The sequence below is a fragment of the Topomyia yanbarensis genome, unplaced genomic scaffold (assembly GCF_030247195.1).
Source record: "Topomyia yanbarensis strain Yona2022 unplaced genomic scaffold, ASM3024719v1 HiC_scaffold_80, whole genome shotgun sequence".
Lineage (NCBI taxonomy): Eukaryota > Metazoa > Arthropoda > Insecta > Diptera > Culicidae > Topomyia > Topomyia yanbarensis.
This window is the reverse complement of record NW_026684047.1, coordinates 47585-74250: the sequence shown is the minus strand read 5'-3', so window position 1 is coordinate 74250 and position 26666 is coordinate 47585. Positions and strand designations below refer to the sequence as shown.

The following is a 26666-nucleotide window of genomic DNA, read 5'->3' as shown; positions in this document are numbered from 1 at the left end:
AAATAAACGTCCGTTGTTCGAGACGTTGAACTTACGACACAGACTAAAATACATAACGCTTAAAATTAACTGGTAAAACTGGCAAAGAATTAATTTCGAACGTTATGTCTGTTTGTCTATGTTAGATGTGCTGTAATCAATCAAGATTATAAAATTGGAGGTGAGAACATACACCGGTTTTGAGTGTGTTATTTTCTCGGTAGCGAAATTATTCATGGCTTCCGGGTCTCTGGAGAATAACATCAACAAAACCAACCAATCGGAACTAAGCTTGTAAGCACGTGGTGAAAATAAGTATTGTGACCAGGCCCGCAAACAGTAAACATTTACATCACTAACAAATCCGAACAAATAAAGGAAGCACGTGCTTTTCTTCTTCACCTTCTTCCTTTTCGTTCGACAAAATATGACAACCACATTCACACATAGAAGAACGTGCCACCCTTGGTAATCAATAGTCTACATTCTAAATTGTATATTAACTTTCCAGCATATACCTTAGTCATAGAAATTCAGTGTACGGATAAAATGTCAAAGCACTAATTTGCAAATGTCTAAAACGTAAGGTTCCTCTACCAACACACACACACACATATATATATATATATATATATATATATATATATATATATATATATATATATATATATATATATATATATATATATATATATATATATATATATATATATATATATATATATATATATATATATATATATATATATATATATATATATATATATATATATATATATATATATATATATATATATATATATATATATATATATATATATATATAAATTACTCCACATTAACCGTTATGCAAAGTTGAAGAAGAAAACCTATTTTTTATTTTTTAATGTAGTAGGATCCCCTTAAAGAAAATTAAAGTATAAATTGTTTTTAGGATTACGAACCCGTCGGTAGTTTATATCTTAAAATGGCATCAGAACTAGTTTGCATGCTCATGAAAGTTAGACAATTCGTTGGTGCCTGACACTTTCTAGGTTACACCTAAGTGATAAACATTGATTGTATAGAGAAAACGTTAGAAACCGATTTTAAGGTGATTTTAGCAATATATGAATGTACAGGACACAGTCAGTAAATATTATCTTCGACAAAAACCCTCTAAATCAGCTGTTCTACAAGATTACAGAAGAAAATATTGTTTTATTGTCGAATGAAAAAATAAAATAAAATACTATTCAGATACTTTATCAGTTTTTATGAAACTGCTGAAGACACCTATGCACTAAAACATGATCGAAAGCCAGTAAGTACTTTTAACCGTTTATTTTAGATTTGGCAGCACTGTGCGTCGTCCTATCATTAATGACCTTTGAAAACCCTAAATCTGATGCATAGTTCGCGTCTTTTATCTTCTTCCACCCGAACTGTGGTTCTCTCAATAAAGGCACTTTGAAAAATGACGAAGAAGCCACATCTTGTTTTAAGACATATTTTTACGGTTTTCTTAACACAGATTGACTCAGATTTTTTAATTTAGCCGCGCACAGATTTTTCAAAATATCCCTGGTCAAAATGTACAGCCAAACGAGCATGACGATTTTGAGAGGGGAAGTACAAGAGGAAGCCCATGCAAAGCTAAGTCGTCGAAAAAAAAATATGACATGACTTCTCCAAATTTTTCATAATGTGTCTAGCGACCTTTTTTTTTGGTTGGCTAACTAAGATTTACTAAGTAATCGATTATTGACTTTAATCGATTATCTTGGTCGATTAATCGAATGAATTAATCAAGCTCTCAAAAATTATTCGATTAACGGATAATCGATTATTTGCAAAAATCGGGCATCACTACGTGTATATAAACCCGGTCAAAAAAATTGCGGACGAACATGCCCAATCAAAAAGGGCAAGTTGCTGGCTAACGGGGGGCTATTTGCTAACTCGGATGCGCTAATTGCCCTACAATTTGCCAGCAAATTGCTGGCAATTTGGGGGCTATTTCAAATGCAACATTTGGGCGATTTGACGCCGTCATTTTTTTGCCGCTCTACCCGCCCTAAAATCGCCTCCAAATCGCTCAGGGAAGGCGCCATTTAATCGCCCTTAATTGCCTAATATGAAAATTACAAATAATACTTATTTTCGGATTTATTATCTACTCACATAAATTTATCAGTACACTAGGTAATCACCACCAAACTATAGGAAGAATTGATTGTTAAATTGGTATTGCACACCAAAACTTACCACAATATGACTTTCATTAGGACTTTAGGTCAGAGATCTTGTTCCACTATATTTACACACGATTCCACAATTTCCCACATTCGTTGGCTAAATTAAGTGCACTAGACAAACAAAATACAAGCGATAACACGCCAATCGCTTAAAAAAAAAACTATTTTAAGCTTAAGCCAAACATGAACCGCCATGTTTGAAAAACGCAAAAACAACCAAGTCCTTTTCAGCCGCCAGAAAATTTGTCTAAGTGTTGAAATTGCCTTTAAATCGCATTCGCAAATTGCATTTGTTCCTATGGGCAATTAGCACAGGCGAGTTGAGTTAAACGTCAAACTGTTTAAATCGCCTGACCATGTTCGTCCGCATTTTTTGACCGGGATGGTGAACAAATTAGCGGCCTGCATCGGAGTCCGTGGCGGAAACGGTACATTTCGGTAATGCTCCGAAAACAATGGCTGTTTAGACTACTGAGGATGTTGCAAATATGCACCAGTTCGGCATTTTTAGAGAAGCCAAAAGATCCAGCCATCAAAAATATATCCAGTTGTCGTATACTTTTATAAGGAAACAATAATGTGAAATGAATGTTATTTTATGTTTATTTGTTTAATTCAGAAATAATTCTATTGACAGTATTTTTCATTCTGGCGCGAATTTCATGAATGGGTATTTTTTACGCATTTTGTTGTAACAGTTCAGCGAAAAATAATGGGTGAAACACACCCATTATTTTTCGCAGTACAAACCCTTTACCCATTTAATGGGTTATTCCACTTTTATTGAAAATGAGTAGTTTTCTACGCATTAATGGGTACTTGATTTTATCAGTGAACTTTGTTTACTTTCGACAAGTTTTGATTCGAGCCAACAACATCCAGCCTATAAAGTAAGTCTGTTCCAGAGCCTGGGCTGCAGAAGATAACGAATCGAATGATGATACGTCTTGCATACCCAGTAAAGCTCAGCCGGAAATGAACTGGAATTCTGATTGGTTCCAGTTCGTATTCCGGCTCCAGTGACACAACCGATTCTAACTAGAATCGGTTGTGTCACTAGAGCCGGAATACGAACTGGAACCAGCCAGAATTCCGGTTCATTTCCGGCTGAGTTTAACTGGGTACTATATACAAAGGCTGGATGTTGTTGGCTCGAATCAAAACTTGTCGAAAGTAAACAAAGTTCATTTCATATCGTCAAACTGGCGCCCAGGTGGTGAAATCATTAGAATTCAACGAGGTGCTGGAGCGTTGCCAGAAAATTTGTATTTCCCAGATTAATTTTTAGGAAACTTCCCAGCTAAGCTCAGCCCGAATGCTGGCTGGTTCTAATTCGTATTCCGGCTCCAGTGACACAACCGATTAAAGTTAGAATCGGTTGTGTTACTGGTGCCAGAAAACGAATTAGAATCAGCTAGAATTCCGGCTCATTTACGGTTGAACTTTACTGGGTGCCGGTAACCATCCGATACCCTTCAGGAACCTCTGTTTAAGGAGTAGGTATAGTTTCGATGCGGCTTAGCCGCATAACCGAGGCCTAGGAACCGAAGAGGCGCAAAGCCGCTGAGGATCCGACGGGCGAGGTGGTCACCGACCCGCCGTCGGAAGCAAGCGAACCTGTGATTCACTCGTTTGCCCGGCTTACTCAAACATAGGGGCCATCTCTAGTTTAGTACAGCACGCGCAAAAGCGATGTGGCGTAGCCACATTGGGTGGTGGAAATAAAATAAAATTGGCAACGCTTGCAAAATGTAACACAAATGAACTCCGGATGAACCTATCGTCAATTGACATTTCGACGAGTTTTGATTCGAGCCAATAATATGGGCCCATCATGTGTTTTGCCTCTTTCATGCGCATAAGCAAAAATTACGATGCCGATCCAAGCGCATTTTCTAGTTACTTTGTTATAGTGCTTTGTTATATCAAATAACAGATACTATTATTCGGCAGAGTTGGAACTTATACAATTTACACAAGTTTCTCGCTTACTATGTATCGATATTTTGCTTTTAAAAAAAGATACAATATTTTTTTTGAATTATGTACACATGACAAAACACTAACACAAACGGTTTTGTGGGGTACACTTGTACCCCAAAACAAACTTTAAGCGAGCACTGTTAAGCTGGTCAAATGAAACAAATAGGTTGTACCTGCTTTAACGGAAGTTTAATAATCAAATTGGTTTAGGATAAAGATTGCTTGCAATTAAAATAAACTGTAACGGAAAAATAAAGATTCGAATTCACGAATTTGGTGGTACTTTGGTGTCAATATGGCGGCTCAAAAAAGGGTACATTTTTTTTAAAAAAGGGTACATTATTTTTTTATAGTTAGGCCAAATTTTTTATAGTTAGGCCAAATTTATTTTCTAGAGACTGTCTTTGTTCCATCAGACCTAAACATAGCTTCACTTCCGCCAGGTTTCGTTGTTCATGTCACTCAAATGGTGATGGTATAATAGCACCACTATCAAATCAGTGGCACGTATATGAAACAAGCACTTTCTGTCAGCTTGTTCCCGGGCTGAGCTGTTGCATGATCCAGATTCCTTCATGAAAATACATGAATTTCCACGAACTTAAGGAATTGATCGCAGAAATTTGGTGTGTTCTGTTGAAGCCATTAACGGATTTTTAAAAGTTTGGAGTCGTTCCGAAAGCTTCATTGGAGATGTCGAAGCATTTCTATTGGCGCGCTTACCGCATAATCTGTAGCATAAAATAACTTAGATACGCCATCATAGATCGTCCTAACGCTAATGATGGGAAATCAAGAACACGTCAGAAAATCTTGATTGATTCGATACAGGTTTGACCGTACCAACCAGTAACGTGGGTAACATCATGTAAACTGTCGAATACGAATTGCCAATTACCATAGCTTAATTTAATACATGTAATAAATTATACGAAACTGCCTTGCAGGAATGGTTTCTGATAAAAAAAACTGTGACCATTAAGCTTTCTGTTTCCCCATGAGTTAGCCGCCGATTTAACTAATTTTCCGGTTAAGATATCGACGATTTATAAGTTTCTCAGAACATTACAAATTCGACGTTCAATAATAGTAACTATGAATGCGGATTCTACTGTTGTGATTTGTTTTTCCATATGAAGATATAACTCAATGCGTATGGTGCTACTTCAGATTCGAGTTATTCTACTACTCTTAGATGAGCCTAGAGTCCAGCTCGGATGCCTAGAATTAAAAATCTTCGAGATCTTTGGTTGATTCTCCGTATTAGCAAGTTGGATTTGGATCGGCCTTCTCAAATTTTAAATTTTCGGGTTAGGGTCGGGTTCGAGTTTTCAAATTTTAAAATTCTCTAGTCGGGTCAGGTTCGGGTTTTACAAAATGTTCATTCTCGGGTACGGGTCGGGATCGGGTTTCTAAGTTTTAAAATTTTTGGGTTCGGGTCGGATTCGAGTTTTTCAAATTTTATAATTTCGGGCTCGGGTCGGGTTCGGGTTTTAAAATATTCATGCTCGCGGGTTCGGGTCGGGTTTGGGTTCGAAAAAATTGAAACCCGACCATCTCTACCAGGTACGGGTCGGGTTGGAGCTTTGCATTTTTTAAAAATACGGGTGCGGGTCGCGTTCGGGTAAACTTACAAAAATAATGTTTGCGTTCAGGTTGGATCCGGGTACAAATAACCCATACCCACCCATCTCTAATCAATGAATGTTGAATGTCGAACTAATGGGCATAACATATAATACGAGAGCCAGATAGATGCTCTAATCAGCACACCCTCAAGAAACTATAATCTTTTCTATTGTAACATATCATACTGCAAATTTCGGTTGTTTCCGGTTCCCGGAAGATGCATGCAAGATTGATAAATTTTTGCGAATTCTCAGAAGAGTCGCGTTCAAGATATCTGCGATAGCAGTACAACAAGTTACCTTTCGGTGCTCTCAAGGAATGGTTATTTCTTTGTACGCTATATTCTCTTTTATGAGTACTTGGGACATCATAAGGAATGACAGCTTATTAACCCACTGTGCGAGTAAAGAGTAAAAGCATATCTATTCACCGTTAACTTTAACTATAAAAAAGCATTACTGAAAGTAGTCAATAATAGTGGAGAATTGGCTAAATTACTCAAATTGATTTTGCTTCCGATTATAAGGTATAGAAAAATCACGGTATGTTTAGCTTTTGACATGTCTATGTCTTTTTGTCTTTTTGTTAATTCACAATTTACACAAGCTAATGCCGTTTTATTGTAGTTGCTGCATAGCCATTGATTTCTGCAGACAAAAATCGTTCGTATTCGTAATATCTACAATTGAATTCGCTTTAAAACCTGCGACTAGTCTGTTTGCGCAATACAAAATGCCATACGAAATTATACTGTTTCTATGTGTTTCTTCACATTTTAATTTGCTCGAAATAACTGGTTATCCAAAACTTGTTACACTGTTGCTTACCCTTATTACTTTTGCTTGATCAATTTATTACTTTACGAAATCTTTTGGTTGCTAAATTAATATAATTTATACTTTTTATTGTTTCTTTCTCCTACCTCAACCACGATACCGATTTCGGTTTGTTCTCGGCGAACTGCTTCTAGTGGAAATTTTTCGTATATACAAAAGGGACTTGATTGGTTTAATATATATTTTCTCGCTCGCTATTTACACACTACGGTTTGCTGCCGTTCAGTTTTCCGAACATTTCTGGGTTGTACTCCCTAACGGAAATTAATGTGAAAATTGAACTAAATTAAACCTACGCGAGGACATACGCGGTATGGTGTTTCGTGTCGTTTGTCGTTCTTTAGAAGACTTCAACAAATGTGACCCGTTTCAACAAAATGTATCAAGTTTTGTAAAATTTTTGAACTTCCCTGCTACACTATGCACAAATCGCATACAGCTAGGTTAGTTTTGATGAATGTTTTGTTCTATTTTTCGGTACGAGAAAAATCAAAAACATAACTGTGAACCAGCACCGCCATTATCACGCACTTGAGTAGTCGAGTGACCGGTTCGAGGGTCCCGGGATGGCCTCGTCGTCCAGGACGAATGTGGGACTTTGCCGCGAAGTTGAGGCGATTGGTTGGTAGTGATAACCCTGGCGGTTACGGTGATTCGATTTCTGCATATTACCTAAGGTAGGACGTTGATTATATGATTGGTCGGGACGTTTCACTGAAAATAAGAATATCTACGTCAGTATCTATAGGTAATGTGCGGTGGTGCGGGAACGAACAGTCAAACTCACCTGGTATATAAGGTTTCTGATTACACGTTGGTACCGTACTATCACCTGCTTCGATTTTGTTGTTGTAATTTCGGTGATTTGATAGCTCGATCGCGCTAGCATTAGTTGCGTTATTGATGTCGGTCGTAACGTTGTTTACGTTATTAGTTAGCTCGTGACTACAAATTGGGCTCAGTTCGCGCTCTTCCAAGCACATGTCGCTGTAGTCATCGATCACATGTCGGTACTGGGAGGGACATCTTGTTAGTGCCGCTATGATCGCTGCTTCGATGGAGCAAACATAACCAAGTATCTGAAATGGTTTAATTTATCCATTACAACTTTCAACCACAATAGGTACTAAACACTTGCTTACCGCTGATATGAACAGTGTGTCTTTGGTGTGCTTTGGCACCCACATGAATTCTTCAGCAAAAAACACCATGTGGATTAGTAGCGACGAGCCAACAAGAAATAATAAACCGATTGTCAGGTACATCCATGCATTCTGTCGAGAAAAAAATGTGGTTATTGTCGCAAGCTTCAAAACCTTCCACGAGCACTTACCAATTTTCCCCAGTTGAAGGGAAACATTAATGCAATATGTGATATATCCAGAAATAACATCAAACAAGTGATCAACAGTGAGAACAGAGCACAGAAAACCTGAAAAATATAATTAATTATCAATAAATAATCACATCAATAGCCCAAATGTTAAGCGCTCAAGCAAACGTCAGGATATCATTAGGATTAAAACATTATTTTTAATTAATTTGTTTGCATACTTCGCGAGGTTTACTGGGTCGAGTGTTAGTAATACCTACATATATTTAAAAAAGGAAGAAAATGAAAATCCGTTTTATCATCGGTCCGAAGTTTTCCCGTGCCCCAAAGGTGATATCGAGTTTTAAGTAATAGCCATCTGTATATATATACCTATACCTATAGGCTGAATCGGTGCGTCGTTGGAAACCAGTAGAATAGCTAAGTGCTATTTTTTCCATTATTTGCTCCCTACATTCGATAAATACAGGTATTCGCTTAATTCTTGTCTGGCGGATTCCACTCCAGCTGGCCAAATGAAGGTCGAGACAGCATCGGCTTCTAAGTAGTAGTCAGGCTGACAGTGTTGGTAACCCAAATTAAAACCTGACCTTTCTAATGGTATTTTTTCGGTTCAAAGTTGTAACTGAAATTGCAAAGGTCCGCTCGGCACAAACTCGGGATCGTGAGTGCAATTTCAAATCAGGTAAGCGATATTGCTTGCAATGAATCTACATATCCGCTCACGAGGTTGAGTTCAAAGATGTGGTCAGCGGTGAGAGTTTTACGTGCAAGAATAAGGTAGGGAGTTGGTTGTTTTAAGGTTCAAGTTACCTTTTTTAAGCATGTGTTAGAATTGAACGCTTGGTAGTGTGGGTAGGAAAATTTGTGTTCAGCTTTGCCACCGGATTATCCATTTAAACCTTTTTAAAACTCTAAAAGAAGAATATCAGTCGATTTATTAGATCATCACGATTCAATTCATGCAAAATACCTGCTGGAAAAACCATCGGCTTAGCTAAACGGTGCTTTTGAAAAAGTGGCTGTGGTTTTTTCATTGCGCAGTTGTGGTGCGTACCCCAGCTCGGTGTGGTAGTGTGATAAAAAATCACAGCCACTTTTTCAAAAGCACCATCCAGCTAAGCTGATGGTTTTTCCAGCAGGTATTTTGCATGAATTGAATCGTGATGATCTAATAAATCGACTGATATTCTTCTTTTAGAGTTTTGAAAAGGTTTAAATGGATAATCTGGTGGCAAAGCTGAACACAATTTTTCTTACGCATACTACCAAGCCTTGAGGTAACTTGAGCCTTAAATATCTCTTACTGAAAGCCTACTGGATTGTATTCAGAATTAATCGCGGCAATGGTGAGTAAAAAGTGGTGTCAAACTCCCTTGGAATATTTTATTTAAATTTGAAAAATTGAATATGTTCAAACATATGCCTAATATTTTAAATAGAATTCTCTAAGTGCCTTTTGCAAAAGATATCTTCGGAGAATATTTCCTCATAGTGGAAATTGACGACAGACTTCGGCATCTACCGATTGGTTTACTATGGAGGCTAGGTCTACAGCCGAGGAATACGTCAAGTAGATCGCGACGAAGTGGAGAGCTAAAAGGCTCTCTTGTATCGTGACAAAGCTGGAAGCTAAGTGGCTCACGAAACACAAACATCGGTGCCGAGAGTATTAACACCAGTATACGGTTTTATGATGATTGTGAAATCTTTTACGGTCCTTAAGGTCGGACTGGGGCTTAATCTTGCTTTTATTAAACATTATAGGGGAAAGTGGTCGGTTGCCGGCACTGGTCGGTTGTCGGCAGCCCTACGTAAGTTTTGACAGAAAGTAGACATGGACATTTTGATAAATATCATTTATGTGTTATAGCGCGATCTTTTTGTGCTGTTTTTGTGGAAGTGTTTTCGTTGGACTTTATTGTTTTATCGGCTCTCAGAGCTGTTTAGACGTTTTTGCCTTTTGTCTTTATGTTTAGCAATAACTAACCGTTTTGACCAATTTTCTCTATCATTATTTCAGAGAGCGAGTAAAGTCGCTATAACCTTGGCTCCTCAGCCAGGACAGGGCTAATAACCTCTGCCCCATCCCAGGAACTCAGGACCAAAGGAGTGACATTAACCCTCTCAGCAATGTCACTCCCAACGATTTATCAAACCCCCATCAAATTGAAACGGTTGTGTACGGTTGTCCACGTTTCTTCCTTATTCAAGGTTCAAAATAATCCGTTGATTAAATTATTCATTAAATGAATAATTTGATTGCCGTAAAATTTTGAATCATCTTTATTTCGTACGCTGCACAGTTGCCCTGGCCGCATTAATGCTTGTGTCATATTGAATATGTGCCACAAACATTAATAATGACAGGCAAAATTGTGGGCGAACGTCTGCAATTTTCCAGGATCCCTACATGTATTGGCTGTGTATGTGTAGACTAGACTAGACTAGATATGGCGCTTTGAACCTAGGTGTTCTGAGTTTGATGGGGAAGTTTCCTTCATTAACCAACGACGTTGTTTTCGACTGATGTATAATGTGAGCATAATATTCCACTGATCCGTCCAGGGCAAAACGATTATAGATGCAAAAGACGATTTCAGGACGCACATATTGAACTTTGCCAATGCCTAAGGACTGTTTGTTTTCCTTGTGTAAAGTGTAAAGTGGGGCTATTTTTAGATTTTGGAATACAGTGCGCTTCGTAGCTTCTCTTGTACGTTAATGTGTAATCCACGATTTCTAGAAATAATGCCGATGCGATATGGTAACATTGAGGGGATATTTCATGTGCATTATTTTATGTAGAATACGACAAATTTTATTTACGATTCCGAACAGATTCAAAGAAACAAATACCAAAGTTTTGAGGTTTGCAAATTTCAAGCCGTTTTTGAGGTTTTGTTATTGGCAATTTTGATATGGGGAAGACTAACCAAACCAGTAGAATTATCTCACACCTAATAAACTCACAGGAATACAAATCTTTCATAATAATTCAATCTATCAACTGCGAATATTTTAACAGATAATCAGAAAATACTGGAAATTGTTGAGGATTCTTCGATGTGACGAATTCTAAAAAAATTCATGTTTTTCTAAAACAACAAATTTGATTTAATGCTAAGGAGGAAGTTAACAATATTTTTGCATTTAAGTTTTTAGATATTTCAAGGATTATCTAAAACATATATTTAAATTTTAACAGCAAACAATAATGCCAGCTGGGACATGTATTCATTTAGTGATTATTATTTGCTTATGAATTTTCTTTCCCAAGTTTCGGAGGCTTGGGCTATTTTGGTATATTGATAACTTAATGCATACGCACAAATATTAATCTTTCAACAATTTGAACAGGTCGCTACATTACGTTTTTAAACTTTCATCGTTATATGCGTACATTAATATCATATTAATAATCCCATGATATCATCAGAAGACATAATCTTGATATACGTTTGCTTGCCTTGCTGATTGGGATATCATAAAGATAACACAGTGAGTATTAAATATCAACATGAGATATAAATTTGATAGCTTTCTGTTATGACGTTCTGATCGGGTAAGGTGCCGAACTATTATATTAATTACGTCGCCTGCAATCGACGAAATGCGCATAAATTTGCATCAGTATCCTTGCTTCGTTCCCAAGAACCAATATTCTAACAAAAATGACCTGAGAATGATGAAATACTTCTGTTTGAGCGTAACGAAAACTCGAATCGCACGCTCCAATTATCGCACTACCATTTGAGCCAATGCGTTGAACAAAGATGGCAGACGCTGTTGTAACCAATGGCTTCAAAGGAGTAGGGCGATAATAGTAACAGGGCGAAAATAGGGTCCACACTCTACTATGTTTGTAAAAATGTATCTCTATATGAATATGTGCACACGCGTCCCTTCTCGTCTCCCTTTTCCATTAATCATTTGTTTATGCAACTGGGAAATCAAATGTATTCACACAGATCACCACGAAATTACTAGTATTCGAAACGATATAGAAAATCTAGCTCAGCACTGGTAGGTTGGATAGCCATTTTTTCCATAAATTAATTATTGTCTATTTTTAGTTCATATCAAGGCATAATAACAGCAATAGCAGCAGTAAATAATTTTGGCCAGGATTCGACCCCACGAACTCTTCCATGAGACGTGCCAAAACGTCCCAATCTGGCACGGTGATCCATCTCGGTATCGAAGGGAGTCTATTAGTTGGGACCTTGCAACACGGTAGGGGAGACTGAGGAGACTTGATCCCCTTTTTTATTTTTCAGTCCAACTCCGTGGAATGATAAAAAACTATGTATTTTTTTGTAGTTTTATATTGTTTCTAGGGATGACCAATAATCATAAAAAAATTGCATGGAAATATTATACTGGACATGAGCTATGAGCATTTTTTGAAAACAACAAAAAAATGGAAAATTCTTAGATTGGTGGAGACTCGATCCCTAATTTGGGGACACTTGATTCCTTTATGAAAACGTGTTTAAAAGAGCATCTAGGGTAATAAGCCTATTTTTGCCCTGTTTCTACTATCATCCTACCCATCTGAAGCCTTTGGTTAGAGCAGCGTCTGCCATCTTTGCTCAACGCATTGACTCAAATGGTATTGCGATAATGGGGGTACTCGATTAGAGATTTTGCTGCGCTCAAACAGAAGATTTTCACCATTCTCAAGACAATTTTGTTATTATATTGGCTCTTAATAAGAGGCGAATGACCTTAACGTTAAAACCTCTATAAACGAAAAAATGGACCTTAATAACAAATCAAAGAAGCTGAAATAATAAAATTATTATTGTAATAATGTGGTACCCTTCTTAATAGGGCAAAAACGGGTACATTACCCCATTCAATTTTATAAATGGATTGTAGTATTGATTAAATTGTTATGATTAGATATTGTTATTTTTGTTACTACATATTACGCATCTCCCACCTGATTTTTTTTACGAATTCCCCAAATCTCCGTGCAATTATTTGAAAGCTGTCTTTATTATGGTTGAGGAACGTCAAATGTGGGATGAATGGTTGCTACGTATACTGTAGTAAACAATTACAGTTATGTTTCTTTACGATGAAGCGTTCATTTTTGACATTTTTTATGACAACAATAACTTCAATTGTTCTGGTGTGAATTTGGTTATTTTCAGTGGTGTGTATGAAGTATGGCGAAGGGGATCAAATCTCCACGAATTTGAAGGGATCAAGTGAACCCATAGCATCTATTTCAGCAAACTTTAGTAAAAATATAGTTGAACAAATGAATCAGCTCAATCATAACGTATTCATATAATTGACATTCTCCTGTAATTCTGTATGCAAAAGTAGAGTATGTAGTGGGTGATTTTATCAATTTTATAAAAGTTTGAAAATTTAGAAAATAAATCTTCAGTTCTACTGAGATTTTTTTTAAATCGGTAAAAATTCGGTTACACAAAAGTCCAATTTCTTTTTTCTGTGTTAATGTAATTTATGTTTAGATAAAACTACGCAACTTTATAGTATATTCGATTAATGTATCCAGATCCGCCTTTGAGTTACAATGATGGGATCAAGTCTCCCCGGGGATCAAGTCTCCTCAGTCTCCCCTACTCTGTACACAGCCAAACAACATGCTCTATGACGTGACAGCAATTCTCGCTAACGTAATGATTACTTTCAGCAAGTTGTTGAATCCGAATCAGGACTCAAATGACACGTTCCCCGTATGTAGTCGAGGATTTGTGCCTTGCCGTGTCTTCTCATCAGTTTCCTGAGAGGAAGGAAGTGAGGAGGATAAGGGAGGGAGTAGAATTGAGAGGATAAGAAAAATGACAGTCTAAAGCACTCTATCCCACTGAATTAAAAATATTAGTATGTTACTACGTTTCAGTCGCCCAAACACAGCTTCGTCTAGGTAAGGACAGCCGAAAACTCAAAATCGCAATTACGGTACTGCTGGGTAGTTGCAAATCAAATGGTATGAGATTTCATAATCGAATTCACAATGATCACATGAAAATGACTCGTCGCGCTGAATAATAGCCATGTAATAATTGACTTTACAGTGGCCAGTTAAAGCCCCGATCAGCAAACCACAGGATTGTTTCGAAAAGTGTAAAGGGTTTTTCGAAATCACTCGGCATGGTTTTTCCAAAAAAGCTATTGCTTGACAACAAGTTTCTAGATTGCGCCAATAGTTGCAGTGCTCGGTTGAAGCCCAAGACCGGATCTTTTCGTTTATCCAACTTGTTGAAATTGGCAAAGCAGGCTCAGAACAAACTATCAGGAATCAGGAATCAGAAAGTATTGGCTTAATGGCACGTTCCCCATGTTGTTCGGAGATTTGTACCTTGCCTCATAATACTTATGGTTTCATCATATTCCTGTGGGAAAGGATGGGGAAGGATAAGGGAAATCAGTGAATAAGGTCGAGGAATGGGAATATGACGCCACGCACATGTAAAAACAGAAAAGATGTCAGTTTTCCAAACAGAGAAAGAAATCTTTCTGAAATAGACTGCTACCGTGATACGCATACCAGTCCTCAACATAGGAAAACCATAGTTAGGCGCACCACGACAGACATGCTCTACCACAATTGGGTTGAAATCAGATTTAGAGTACATTCATTTACGATGATGACGAAGACTGATTATCAGTCAAATCAGTCCCATAAAGATAAGAAATCCCACCGAAAATGGGACAAATATGCAAATATGGGCAGTATAGGTGGATTCACACATACATACACACACATCTCATACGATTTGGAGCAGATAAACTGAAGCTGGAAGATCTATATTAAGAGAAAAATTATTTTCAAATCTAAACAATGTAGTCATTCAAAATATTTATTTCAATCATATGTTCGTTCAAAGAAATATTACAGTGGTAATCTGCCGTGATACGTATAACAGTCCCACCTGCATAGGAAACCCATAGCAAATGGGACTGTTATGCGGATCACGGCAGTAATGTGCAGTGAAACGTAGTTTCTTTCGAAAATTTTCACGAAAATTTGCGACAAAGCATAGAATATGCGATTATTTTGATCAGATATCTGGGAAATTGAAGTTTCATCCAGTCCTATGATGATTTGCTGTTTGCCGTTTTCTGGAGGCAAACCTTTAATACCTTCCAATACTTGACGTTCAAATTTTTGTTCAACCTTGCGATCAAGCCAAGAACGCTTGCTTGTGGATTCTTCCCTAATCGAGGTACGACTGAAAGCGATATCAAGGCGCGACGAAGTGGAGGCACAGGTTTAAACGACATAACCTCAAAAAGAGGTAAAGTACCCTCGTTTAATAGATTTGTTAACGACTTATTTAGCCAATTGTAGCTATGTTCATTCTTTGCAGCGAACCACGCAAGTCCTTGTGAGAACCCGGAACTGGTAAAGAGCGGTTGTTGCTCATCAAGCGGCACTACTTGCTGCAGAGTTGCAAGCTTTTGAGGAAGCTTGTTGAAGAAATCAGCATCAACATCACAATTGGGTCTCTTTATCGATATCTTCAATGCGTTTAGCATTTGAAAGCGCGCTTTTTTGTCTTCATTGAAGATAGGAGAGGCATGTGCCCGCTTCGATGATCCTTGTTCTAAAGATGAAGGAGTCTGCGTCCCTTTTTCTTCTTGAACAATGGCCAGAAGCTCATCTTCATTGTCCATAATCTGAAATCGAGAAACATGCATCGCCGTGATCAGTTAATTAATCGAAATGAATTATACATACCACAGGTGGGACAGGATAACCTCTAAATATCGAAAAATCACTCGTGTTTTCAACAGACTAACCACGAATAAAATTAACGTTTCCAATACTTGCTATCTTCACCATTCCTCTGTATAATGCTGATGTGATACAACACAACGATGACAACGTCTCACTACAAGCACAGAAATCTGCACCTATCCTTAGACACATACAGAAACGACGCACCAGATCTAAAGCATCACGCACCCAAGCGCCAAGATCAAGCGATACCGATTACATGGATGTCGCACTCAAAACATCTCTCGGCCAGAGTGGTTACTGACTGACAGAGATAGAGAGAGCACTCACTCCACGACACAATACAAATACCGAAAGATTTGCATGCATACTAGAGTAGTTTCTAAATAAATAGGTTGATTAATTAAGCCGTTCAAGAGTAATGCTACCTATGAGCTCCAGACAGGGAGAAAGTGTTATAGTTTGTATCCATATAACTTGCACGATCAAACGTTGCCGATGTGCACCCTTCTTTAACTATGACCGCAGATGAGGCAACAGGACACACGCCACAGAGAAACATTCACTATGGATTTTGTTCCTGCTATTCACACGCTGTTGCCGTGGCCGCGTTAGAATAGCTAGACGAAAATCCACAGCGAACCCTCCCTGTGGCATGTGTCCTGTTGCATCCTCTGCAGACAGTTTAGACCTCCAACGCACAGTGCACCCTAAAAACAACACGATGGAAGGAAACCTCAGAATGAACGGTGTAAGAACGATCATCCATATACTTCTCGCAAGGCCTCTTTAAAAATGAGAGACAGGGCAGCACGTTTAAATTACGATCAAGTAGCTGCCGCCAGGGATATCACAAACCAGGGATCACAATACAGAAGAACAACATGGCTGATTGTATTTGAGGGTTATACACTAATGTAGATCATTATTGTATGAGTGTACTTATCTGAATAATTCACTGGACCATGGCGATCTCCGAAATGCAGAACGATATCGATGGTTTATAACTTGTTTAATTCCGATCAATGTGACAATTAACACTGCACTGATGAAAAGTCGCTAGACCTCACGATATGAGAAAAGTTAGAGAAAAAAGAATCACTAATTCACTAGGGAAAACTGAAAATAACCGGAGCACATTATTCGTGCTTGATATACACTAATACCAATTCTCATCAGTTTCCTGAGAGGAAGGAAGTGAGAAGGATGAGGGAGGGAGTAGAATTGAGAGGATAAGAAAAATGACAGCCTAAAGCACTCTATCCCACTGAATTAAAAATATTAGTATGTTACTACGTTTCAGTCGCCCAAACACAGCTTCGTCTAGGTAAGGACAGCCAAAAACTCAAAATCGCAATTACCGTACTGCTGGGTAGTTGCAAATCAAATGGTATGAGATTTCATAATCGAATTCACAATGATCACATGAAAATGACTCGTCGCGCTGAATAATAGCCATGTAATAATTGACTTTACAGTGGCCAGTAAAAGCCCCGATCAGCAAACCACAGGATTGTTTCGAAAAGTGTAAAGGGTTTTTCGAAATCACTCGGCACGGTTTTTCCAAAAAAGCTATTGCTTGACAACAAGTTTCTAGATTGCGCCAATAGTTGCAGTGCTCGGTTGAAGCCCAAGACCGGATCTTTTTGTTTATCCAACTTGTTGAAATTGGTAAAGCAGGCTCAGAACAAACTAAGTCAATCTCTGCACCTGCTTTGGCCAATTCACCGACCCAGTCATTACTAGTAATACCGGATTGTCCGGGTACCCAAACGAGGTTGATAGTATCGTCAATGCCAAGCTTTTCTATTTGAGTACGGCATGCAACCATTAGATTGGACCGAGATTTGTCCGAGCTGAGGATCTTGATTGCAGCCTGACTATCGGAATAGAACTTTTCCGGACATACTCTGTTGGAGGGCCGATTGTATACCGCACATAATCTCGAAGATTTCTGCTTGGGATATGGTACAGAATCTACCTAGCGAGTGAGACTGTTCCAATTTTATTTCACGACAGTATACAGCCGCACATGCACGTCCCTCCGTCATGAAGTCCTCAGTGTAACAGGCTACTTGTGTTTGTTATTGTCTCTCCATGTAGCCATATAACCACTTCTCTCGAGAGAAAATCTTCTCGTGGAATGTTCTGTAAGTGTTATATCATCCCATGTAGACGCAAAAGTTGGTCGGTTTCCTACATTCAGAATATGTAGATTTGTGCTTGTGATTTGTGCAGATTGATATATGAGCTACCCTAAATGATATGATACCAAGTTTTTGAAATCATCAAAAGGTGATGACTCATGTGGCAGATATGCCGAACAACCTGTCTGTGTTACCAACAGTCAAAGTATCAATGGCTGCACAGATATCGCGAGTTGTGAGCTCCGATATGAGATACGTGTCAATAGCCTTCTTTGCAATAATGCACGAACGAGGAATTTCACATGGATTAGACATGCCTGTCTTATTGTAAGCAATGAAGGCTGTGTTAAGTGGCTTTCCAATATAGAAGTTTCTTTTAAGTTACTTTGTTTTAATTGCCGCAAGGTTCCACTATATCGATATTGTCGGCAATATTCGTTAAATTTAAGACTAAGAGAAACAATGAAATTGAAAGACGAATAAGAATTCTAGAACGAATCAGTTATAAACTTAGAACGGAAAACTAGAACTAGGCAGGCTCCTATAGACATGATCGAAAGGAAAGGTGAAGAATACTTTGACTTCTGCTGGTAAGAGTTGGACGATCCACCCAAGCCTACCGCATGGCCGTTCATAGAACATAACTCATCATCATGTTTACCAACGCCGTCATAAAATTATTCACGAGTCCCTGCCTAGATTCGATCACGTGATCATTCTTCCTCTACTGCTAGCATCAAGCCGCGCGCATTCAATTCCTACCTAACAAACAATGCAAGCTGAACAAACCTTTGATACGATAGAATAAGCTGAGCAAGACCTGCACAAGCAATAATTCAGCTAAATTGATTGTTGGGAGTTCCGTTCTAAGTTCATAGCCTATTCGATCTAGAGAACCTATCCGCCTTTCATTTCATAAATTCCATTTTTCTTATTCCCAATTTTTCCGAGAATAACCCACAAAAGCGATACAGTGGAACTTTGCGCAAAATATGGAAACCTTTACTAGATCACTTGAAAAGTGTATTATTTTTTATGCTGTGTTATCATACTCAGAAGCGGATCCAAAAAAATTCTGATGGATCCGAAATTTCGTTTTTTAATTGTTCATTGTACAATTCGTAATACGTAATGACCTCATTTAAAAAAATGGTGGTCGAATCTGGTCTGGTATGATTTTGAGTTTAAAACGAATTAAAATGGAAACTATTTTAAAATTTCTCCACAAGTTTAAAAATTAAAATTTTCAAGACCCTCCTCATGTATCCGCCACTGATCATACTAGTCGAAAATCGTTTGTCTTTGAGTTGAGATTTTATAAAAAATTACAGGTGCTACAAACGTCATTCATGCTACTTACCATCAACCTTAGTCGTCCAATCAGTGGCAGTAAAAACAATCCCACTTGCACGGTACCAGCCGAGCATTCACAAGCGAGGCATGCTGCCGATGATATCTAAAACCATATTTTTTTTAATTAGATCAGCAATCTAACTTGGGAAACGGTATCTCTACTTACCACCAGTAGTATCCTCACGATCCCAGTGGGACTAGTTAGGTGTGAGGCGTCGCAGTGCAGTGCAACGCCCCACGGTAACGGTGTGTTCCCTATCCTTTGACGGTAATGTGCGTGCGAGTCCCAGGATGTACAGGTGCCCAACGGCGATTCGAGTGAGATTGATAGCTCCCCCGCTCTGCTGCCAGCTATCTCAAAGTCCTGTCGGATAGTTTCAAAGAAATGCCGTTCAGTTGATTTAGTAAATTCCTCACCAATTATACCATGGTAGGTAGTGATGACCTAATTGTTTCTCGGCCACTAGTGTGCATTAATCACATGTGCTAGAATGCGGCTTTACATATTTATTTAGGTACCTTCAAGAATAGTTGTAGCTGCGCTACATGCCTCTGTTGTTTATTAACAATGACAATTTTAAACAACTATAAATTTTAGTTTAGACAAGGAAAACAAAAACATGAAAGACTAGAAAGTGAGACTACCTTTCATTTGAGCTAGGACAAAAATTCATGTAAAAAATTTAAATTGTAATTTTTTTTTGTATTTTGTCAACAAAAATCTAAAGAGAAAAGAAACATTTTAAATGTTATTGGATGATGAAGAACTTATTAGTAAAAACCTGTTTTAATCCACCTAGAGGTGCAATTGTGCCTTTCTCATTTCTCAAAACTATGATTTAATAGCTGGTTCGTACAATATAACATTATAAAAATGTCTTTCATTCTTATTACACTTGGTAAGTATATATAAGAGCACGTATTTGTATTCATCGCGGTATCGGTTTGAATCGGAGTTTTCTATGTGATCGCACTCCACAACCCGTAACTCCGGAGCCGGAAGTCGGATGGAGATGGAATTTAATATCAGTTTCCGGAGACGCAACACCTTTCGTTTGAGACTAAGTTGATCAAATCGGTCTAGCCATTTTCGAGAAACCAATATAACCGTTATTCTGAATTTGGATGCTTCCGTATCCGTCGATGGTGGCCAGTGTGGCCAAAGAGACTTTGAATGACTATTCGGGACCTAGATCTACAAATTCAACAGTTGTATTTACATTTTGGAAAAAATTCACCTTTTTACATTCATCGCAAAATTCGTTAGAATCGGGATTTGCTGCGTGATCGTACGTATCACCCTGTAATTCAGGAACCAGAACTCAGATCCACACAAAATTCAACAGCAGCTGATGGACCTTTCATTTAAAATCAAGTTTGTCAAAATCGGATCAGAAAATTCCGAGAAACCGATGTGGACAAATCAACAAATTTTGTTTTGTAACCATACTCTTCAACTCGTAATCCGGAACAAGATGTCGGTTGAAAATGAAATTCAATAGCAACCTATGGGAATATTACACCATTCATTTGAATCTTAGTATGTAAAAATCGGTTCAGCCATCTCCGAGAAACCGATGTGGACATTTTGTTAACAAATCCGCACATACACATACATACATACATACATACATACATACATACATACATACATACATACACACATACATACACACAGATATTTTGCGATCTCGGCGAACTGAGTCGAATGTTATATGAGACTCGGCCCTCCGGGCCTCGGTTAGAAAGTCGGTTTTTGGAGCAATTGCATAACCTTTCCATATGAAAAAGGCAAAAGAATAATATTTAATTAGCTTAATAAGCTTGAGTTCAACGTTATCTTCATGTGATTATAATTTGGAAAGGTTGGTGGAATGGGTTTGAACGTGTAGGGAATGGGGGGTTAGTAAATTGGGAATGGAGGATGCGTCAGAAATCCTTCATCTTATTTCGGTATACGGGGTGGATGAAGGAAATGCGGGCGTGAGGGTGGTCCAAGGGGAGGGGAGTGATGAAGGAGGGAGGTGTAATGGCAAGGCGGGGGGGGGGGGGGAGGGGCGGCGACGCAACACTCAACTGCATATTTTGCCTTCCATTTGAGACTTGGTTTGAGAAAATCGGTTCAGTCATCACCGATGAACCGATGTGACTTTAATTGTGGAATATGCCCGGAATTCCGGACTTCCGGAATCGTCGATCGTGGACAATATATTCAAAGAATGTTTGATTGGCAATCAGTGATCTAGATCTGCGATTAGAAGTAATTTGGTGACCATTTTAGCCTCTGAGGTATTACGATTGTACCAATTTATATGGGAAATTCTAGTGCATCCTTACTAACACCCCTGTAACTCCGGAAGCAAGACTCAGAACCGAATGAAATTCAGCAGCAGTCAATGGCATTACTGTATCTTTCATTTGAAATCAAGTTCGTAAAAATCGGTAGAGAATTCGTTGTGGAATGGGTGTGATATTAGCTTATGAACTTGGCGGGTTCCCCGGGGGCGTCATGAATCGTCATAGGTGGCCAATGTGGTCAAAGCTGCTTTGATTGATCATTAGTGATCCAGACCCGCAAACTAGAGTTATGTTACATCACTTTTAATATGTTTTACATCATTTGAATATCATGGTGGTACCAGTTTATATGGGAATTTGCTGTGTGACCGCACTCTTCAACCCGTAACTCCGGAACCGGAAGTCGGATCAACTAAAAATTCAATAGCAGCTTATGGGAGCGTTATACCTTTCAGATGAAACTAAGTTTGCGAAAATCGGTTCAGCCATCTCTGAGAAAATTGTGTGAGTTTAAATGACACACACACACACATACACACACACACATACACACACATACATTGTAAGTAGGGGTTTGCCCACTACTCGGGTTCTTATTTGCCCGGCGTACCCTTCGTTTCAGGGCGGCCTAGGTGCCTCTACAGAATTTCGGATTTCGTAACGAAACAAAAAAAAAGTAAAACAATAAATTATTAGATTTACCGACTTTTATTCTCCGCTACTCTCTCAACTGCTGCTGCTGCTGGTGATCTGCTACTGCTGGCGGAAAGGCGGGCGGTTTCCTCCGACCGGCCGGGACAACAACGGCCGCGTTCTCCTTTGGTCGTTGGCTGCTCCGGCAGCGGTCCTTGACAATTAGCTAGGGAGGTGAGCTTGGCTCCTTTGTTGGAACCTCCCTAGCGACGTTGGTGACAAATCACCGGATTCACTTGCTCCCCGCAAGGAATCCCGGAAGACACCGCAGTGTTCTTCCCAGGTGGAGCCGTTGTCCTACCTGCTTCCCTCTCCTTGGCTGTTAGCTGTAGAGGAGAGCAAGGCTCGTTCGGCTTATCCTCTACAGCGAGAGGGGCGGATGCTCAGGATCTTTAACGATTAGCCGGGGAAGCGAAAGCTCCTTTGCACTTAGCTGTCCCACTTCGGCGATCCAGCACCACACTACTGAGTGCCCGGACCACGGGCCGGCACTTTTCGACAGGACTTTTCACTGTCGCACGCGCGCACTAAACTATTTAACAGTGGCGGGAAACTGTCCCGAAAAAACCACAGCAATTTTCTGGACGTCTGTTTGTAACCGTGGTCCGTCACTTTCTAACTATCTCGATGGCCGCCTTTTCACTCCACCAAAAACAAACACCAAAACCAGCACCAAAAAAACGTACCGCCGCATAGCTGTCATCACCTATGCGCAGCATAGCCAGTACCCTTATTTCAGCAGCAGGAGAGCGGTGGCCTAACTAAACCCTATGTTATTAATATACAAATATTTAACAAAAATTACTACACCTATCTGATCTAACAAAATCGTTCACAAACAAAAATATAAACAAAATTTAACGTAAAAAGCGAACGATCATATGGAACAGTGGTGAGCATAATTTTACGTAAACAATACACTCTACGGAGTGTATACGTAAAAAAAGGTATATTTCCACCCAGTGCTAAATTGTTACCCTGACGGGTTACAATCTCGCCCACACCGGGTGGAAAAAAATTGGCAACAATTTTTTTCTAACCTAACACCTAATACCGATACAATAATAATGAACGAAATGAATAAATAAATAAATAAACAAAGAAAAACTAACTACACCTAATCATTTATTCCGCAATTTATAAATTTTCATCTCAAAAAAATAATCGACCGGATGTCCTCATTGGTGAAAAGTTTGCCTGTGTTGGGTCTGATAATACTGACAGCATACGCGAAGCGAGAGGCTATCAGCCACTGCCATCATTCGGCTATGGGTTGAATTCTAAATCCAATCCGAAAACAAGATCGGTAACAACTCGAAATTCCCAAAATTCTGCAAGTGGCATTGACAATTTTCAATGTTCCAACTTGCAGGGGAACGGTTGTCGACATTATTTTGTTCGTTTTTTTTTTCGACTGTCCAGAAATGCCTCGTGTTCTTACGGTACCAGTACTACACGCCTGTGTTGGGGTTTCTATCCAAATACATTCATACAATTATCTCATTCATTCATCCTCAATCAGTGGCCTACTCGATCATTCACATTCCGATAAGCACTTCGAATTAACCCCAAAACAATTTTATCTTATCATTCACACATGCATTCATTCACTGTTCGATTCTGCACACATACATTCACACATACCATACCGCTTAACACGTCATCGTTTCTCCCACTCACAGACATTCCGGACAAAAAATTTGTATATTCGTCCCTTTTCGCCTCAAAACGCTTCGTACAGGGCAAAAGAAACGTTTGAGAGGGACCAAAGAATGTCTTTCGCATAATTTTAAAAATATCAAAATGATTCCCGCTGGAATCAAACGAACCACCCCAGGTTTAACCACAAACCCAAAATTATGCGAAATAAAATTGTATCTATCGACCCGAAATCGAAGACACGGTATCGTTTTACCCCATTCGCTCTTCCACTTACACCACTCTGATCCAAATCGGGCTACACCTGCATGATGCAGAGCATTGATGCGAACATCGGAGAAACTGTCAAAATTGATGATGGTATCATCATCAAAACAAAACAATACGCGAAATCGGCGGTAGCAAATTGTTTTCATTCGCGATTTTTGAAACGATTCCGCGCGATTTCGTGTTTTATTTCGGTCGGGAATTAGTCGCGCTAGTGTTTGTGTGTGTCCCTATCGAAGTATTGATAGGTGAATATGTTTTTTTAAGTTGCCCCAAACAAGGAGAAATTATATATAATTTTGTGCACCCGTAGGTGCGAGTGTTCCCCATGAAGGGGGTTTTGAATAAATTTGTTTTGCCGGACACGGCGGTAAGTGATGTATTTGATGCGGCCGGGGACCACGGTGTGTTTATTGAAGTGGATAATTCTATCCTTCCGTGGCCAAGACGGGTCCCCGACCATACATTAAGTGAGATAATTTGATTACCTCACTGCGTGAGTGGGGCGCTAAAGAATTTTGTTTCTGTTTGCCGAACACGGCAAAAAGTGTCAGGTTAATGCAACCGTTGACCGAATGACGGTACGGTGTAGTGTACTTGTTTTTGTTTTAAGTGGAGAATTCCACCCACCGTAACCGTCACCGGTGCCAGTGCATATATGTTTTTCTGATGTTTGTTTACCACACTGCGTGAATGTGGCTCTGAAAAATTGCAAGAAGGTGTTGAAGAACCTTCTCGCGGCAGAGTTGGTCTTCCACAATAAAGATAGAGAAGACGGAGAAATGTTTATTGTTTTTTTATTCGGACCAAAGTCCGTGTTGTTGTCGTCGGGAACTGACGGCTGCTTTTGGAAAACTCCCAAGTGAGTAATCCATAGAAAAGCATACCGTCAGTCCACAAACGGCACGGAAAAGTTTTTTTTATGCTGGTTTAAGGAGATTTGCTGGCCAAACTCCGAGATTTTTACCTGCTAAATCCTCCAGCTCGTAGGAGGATACACCTTTTTTTGAGACAATTTTTGCCGGTAAGTATTGTGGTCCAAGTTTAGCATTGTAAGACTCGAGTGCATTCGACAACTTCATGTTTCGACGGTACACCATTTGTCCCGTTTCAAAAGGTTTGGAAAACTTTCGATGACGCAAGTTGTACTGATGTCGAATGCCCTCGCTTGCTTTTGCCAAATTTTTGACCACAATCTCCCGGATTTTGTCTATCTGTTGGTGTCTTGTTTCTAGGTCACCCTCACCGGAAATCCTGCTGAAGTCATCGGCAGATGCCATTTCACACCCGTGTATAATGAAATGAGGACTAAATCCAGTGGAGGAATGAACGGTAGTATTTAGGATGCGCTCCACATCACTGATGTGGACATCCCAGTTGCGCTGCTCGGTTCGAGCATATGCCCGGATTGCGGTGTTTATCGAGCGATTTGTTCGCTCCACTGGGTTAGCCTGCGAATGATAGCGGGAATTCAGCCAATGTTTGACGTTGGTTTCTTTTATGAATTGACTGAACTCCTTCGAGGTGAAAGTGGAGGCATTGTCGCTTAGCAGAATTTCCGGGCTACCATGGCGATTGAACCACTGTTCGCGTAGTATCGTACAGAGTGATGTACTAGCGATTTTTCGAACGGGGGTTAACATGACGTACTTGCTGAAGACGTCGAGGACGACAAGCAAGTGTTGATTGCCACGTTTGCTTTTTGGAAAAGGACCAATATAGTCCACAGAAACCATTCGCCATGGTGCATTAGTCGCACGCGACTGACCCATTTCGGGCTGGACTGGGACGAAAGGAGCTTTAATTTCCTTGCACGTCCCGCATTCTCGAATAAACTTTCGTACTTCCGATCCCATACGAGGCCAGTGATATCGCAACTGCACTTCGTGGATCGTTTTATCGTATCCCACGTGAAGCAAATTTTCGTGGGTACGTTGGATCAAATCTTGACGGAACTCGGGTGCTGGGACGAGTTTCCAACTGAACCGCGAGTCGCACGGAACAACTTTTGAGTTGACATACTTGAAAAGTTGATCATTTTCTACTTTGAAGTCGGCATAGTCGTCAGGATTTTGGATAACTTTGGACTTCATGGAACAGTACCAGTCTGAGGTGGACAAAGCGGAAACGGCTGCTACGGCCCGGGATAACGCATCTAGAACGACATTGTCCTTGCCTTTCCGGTGCTCAATAGACATGTCGTAGAGTTGCAATTCTAAACTCCAACGACTCAAACGTGAACTGGTTTTCCATTTAGTCTTCAGTATCCATGTAATCGCTGACGAATCAGTGACCAGTCGAAAATGATAACCTTCCAAGTAACCTCGAAAGTGTTCAACCGCCATTATCACCGCCAGACCTTCCTTCTCAGTTGCATGGTAGTTCCTTTGGGGAGTGGTCAGTTTGTGCGAAAAGTAAGCAACTACTTTCTCGCCCTCGGGATACTCCTGCACCAGAACAGCAGCGACTGCTACGTCACTAGCGTCTGTCTGAAGGATGAACTCTTTGGAGAAGTCTAGTGGGACT

At 39.4% G+C, this 26666-nt stretch overlaps 1 protein-coding gene across 1 annotated transcript in view; it reads right to left on the bottom strand.

Moving 5' to 3' along the window:
- Positions 1-3265: 3265 nt before the first annotated feature.
- The window catches only part of LOC131696158 (uncharacterized), a 42213-nt gene continuing 18812 nt past the window's right edge, over positions 3266-26666 (bottom strand). The window contains exons 3-8 of the mRNA XM_058984699.1: positions 19390-19587; positions 19231-19326; positions 7998-8096; positions 7807-7938; positions 7452-7743; positions 3266-7378 (exon numbers count right to left, since the gene is read on the bottom strand). Coding sequence (XP_058840682.1) covers positions 7188-7378; positions 7452-7743; positions 7807-7938; positions 7998-8096; positions 19231-19326; positions 19390-19587 — 1008 coding nt within the window. The 3' untranslated portion in view covers positions 3266-7187. The remainder of the gene's footprint in view (positions 7379-7451; positions 7744-7806; positions 7939-7997; positions 8097-19230; positions 19327-19389; positions 19588-26666) is intronic.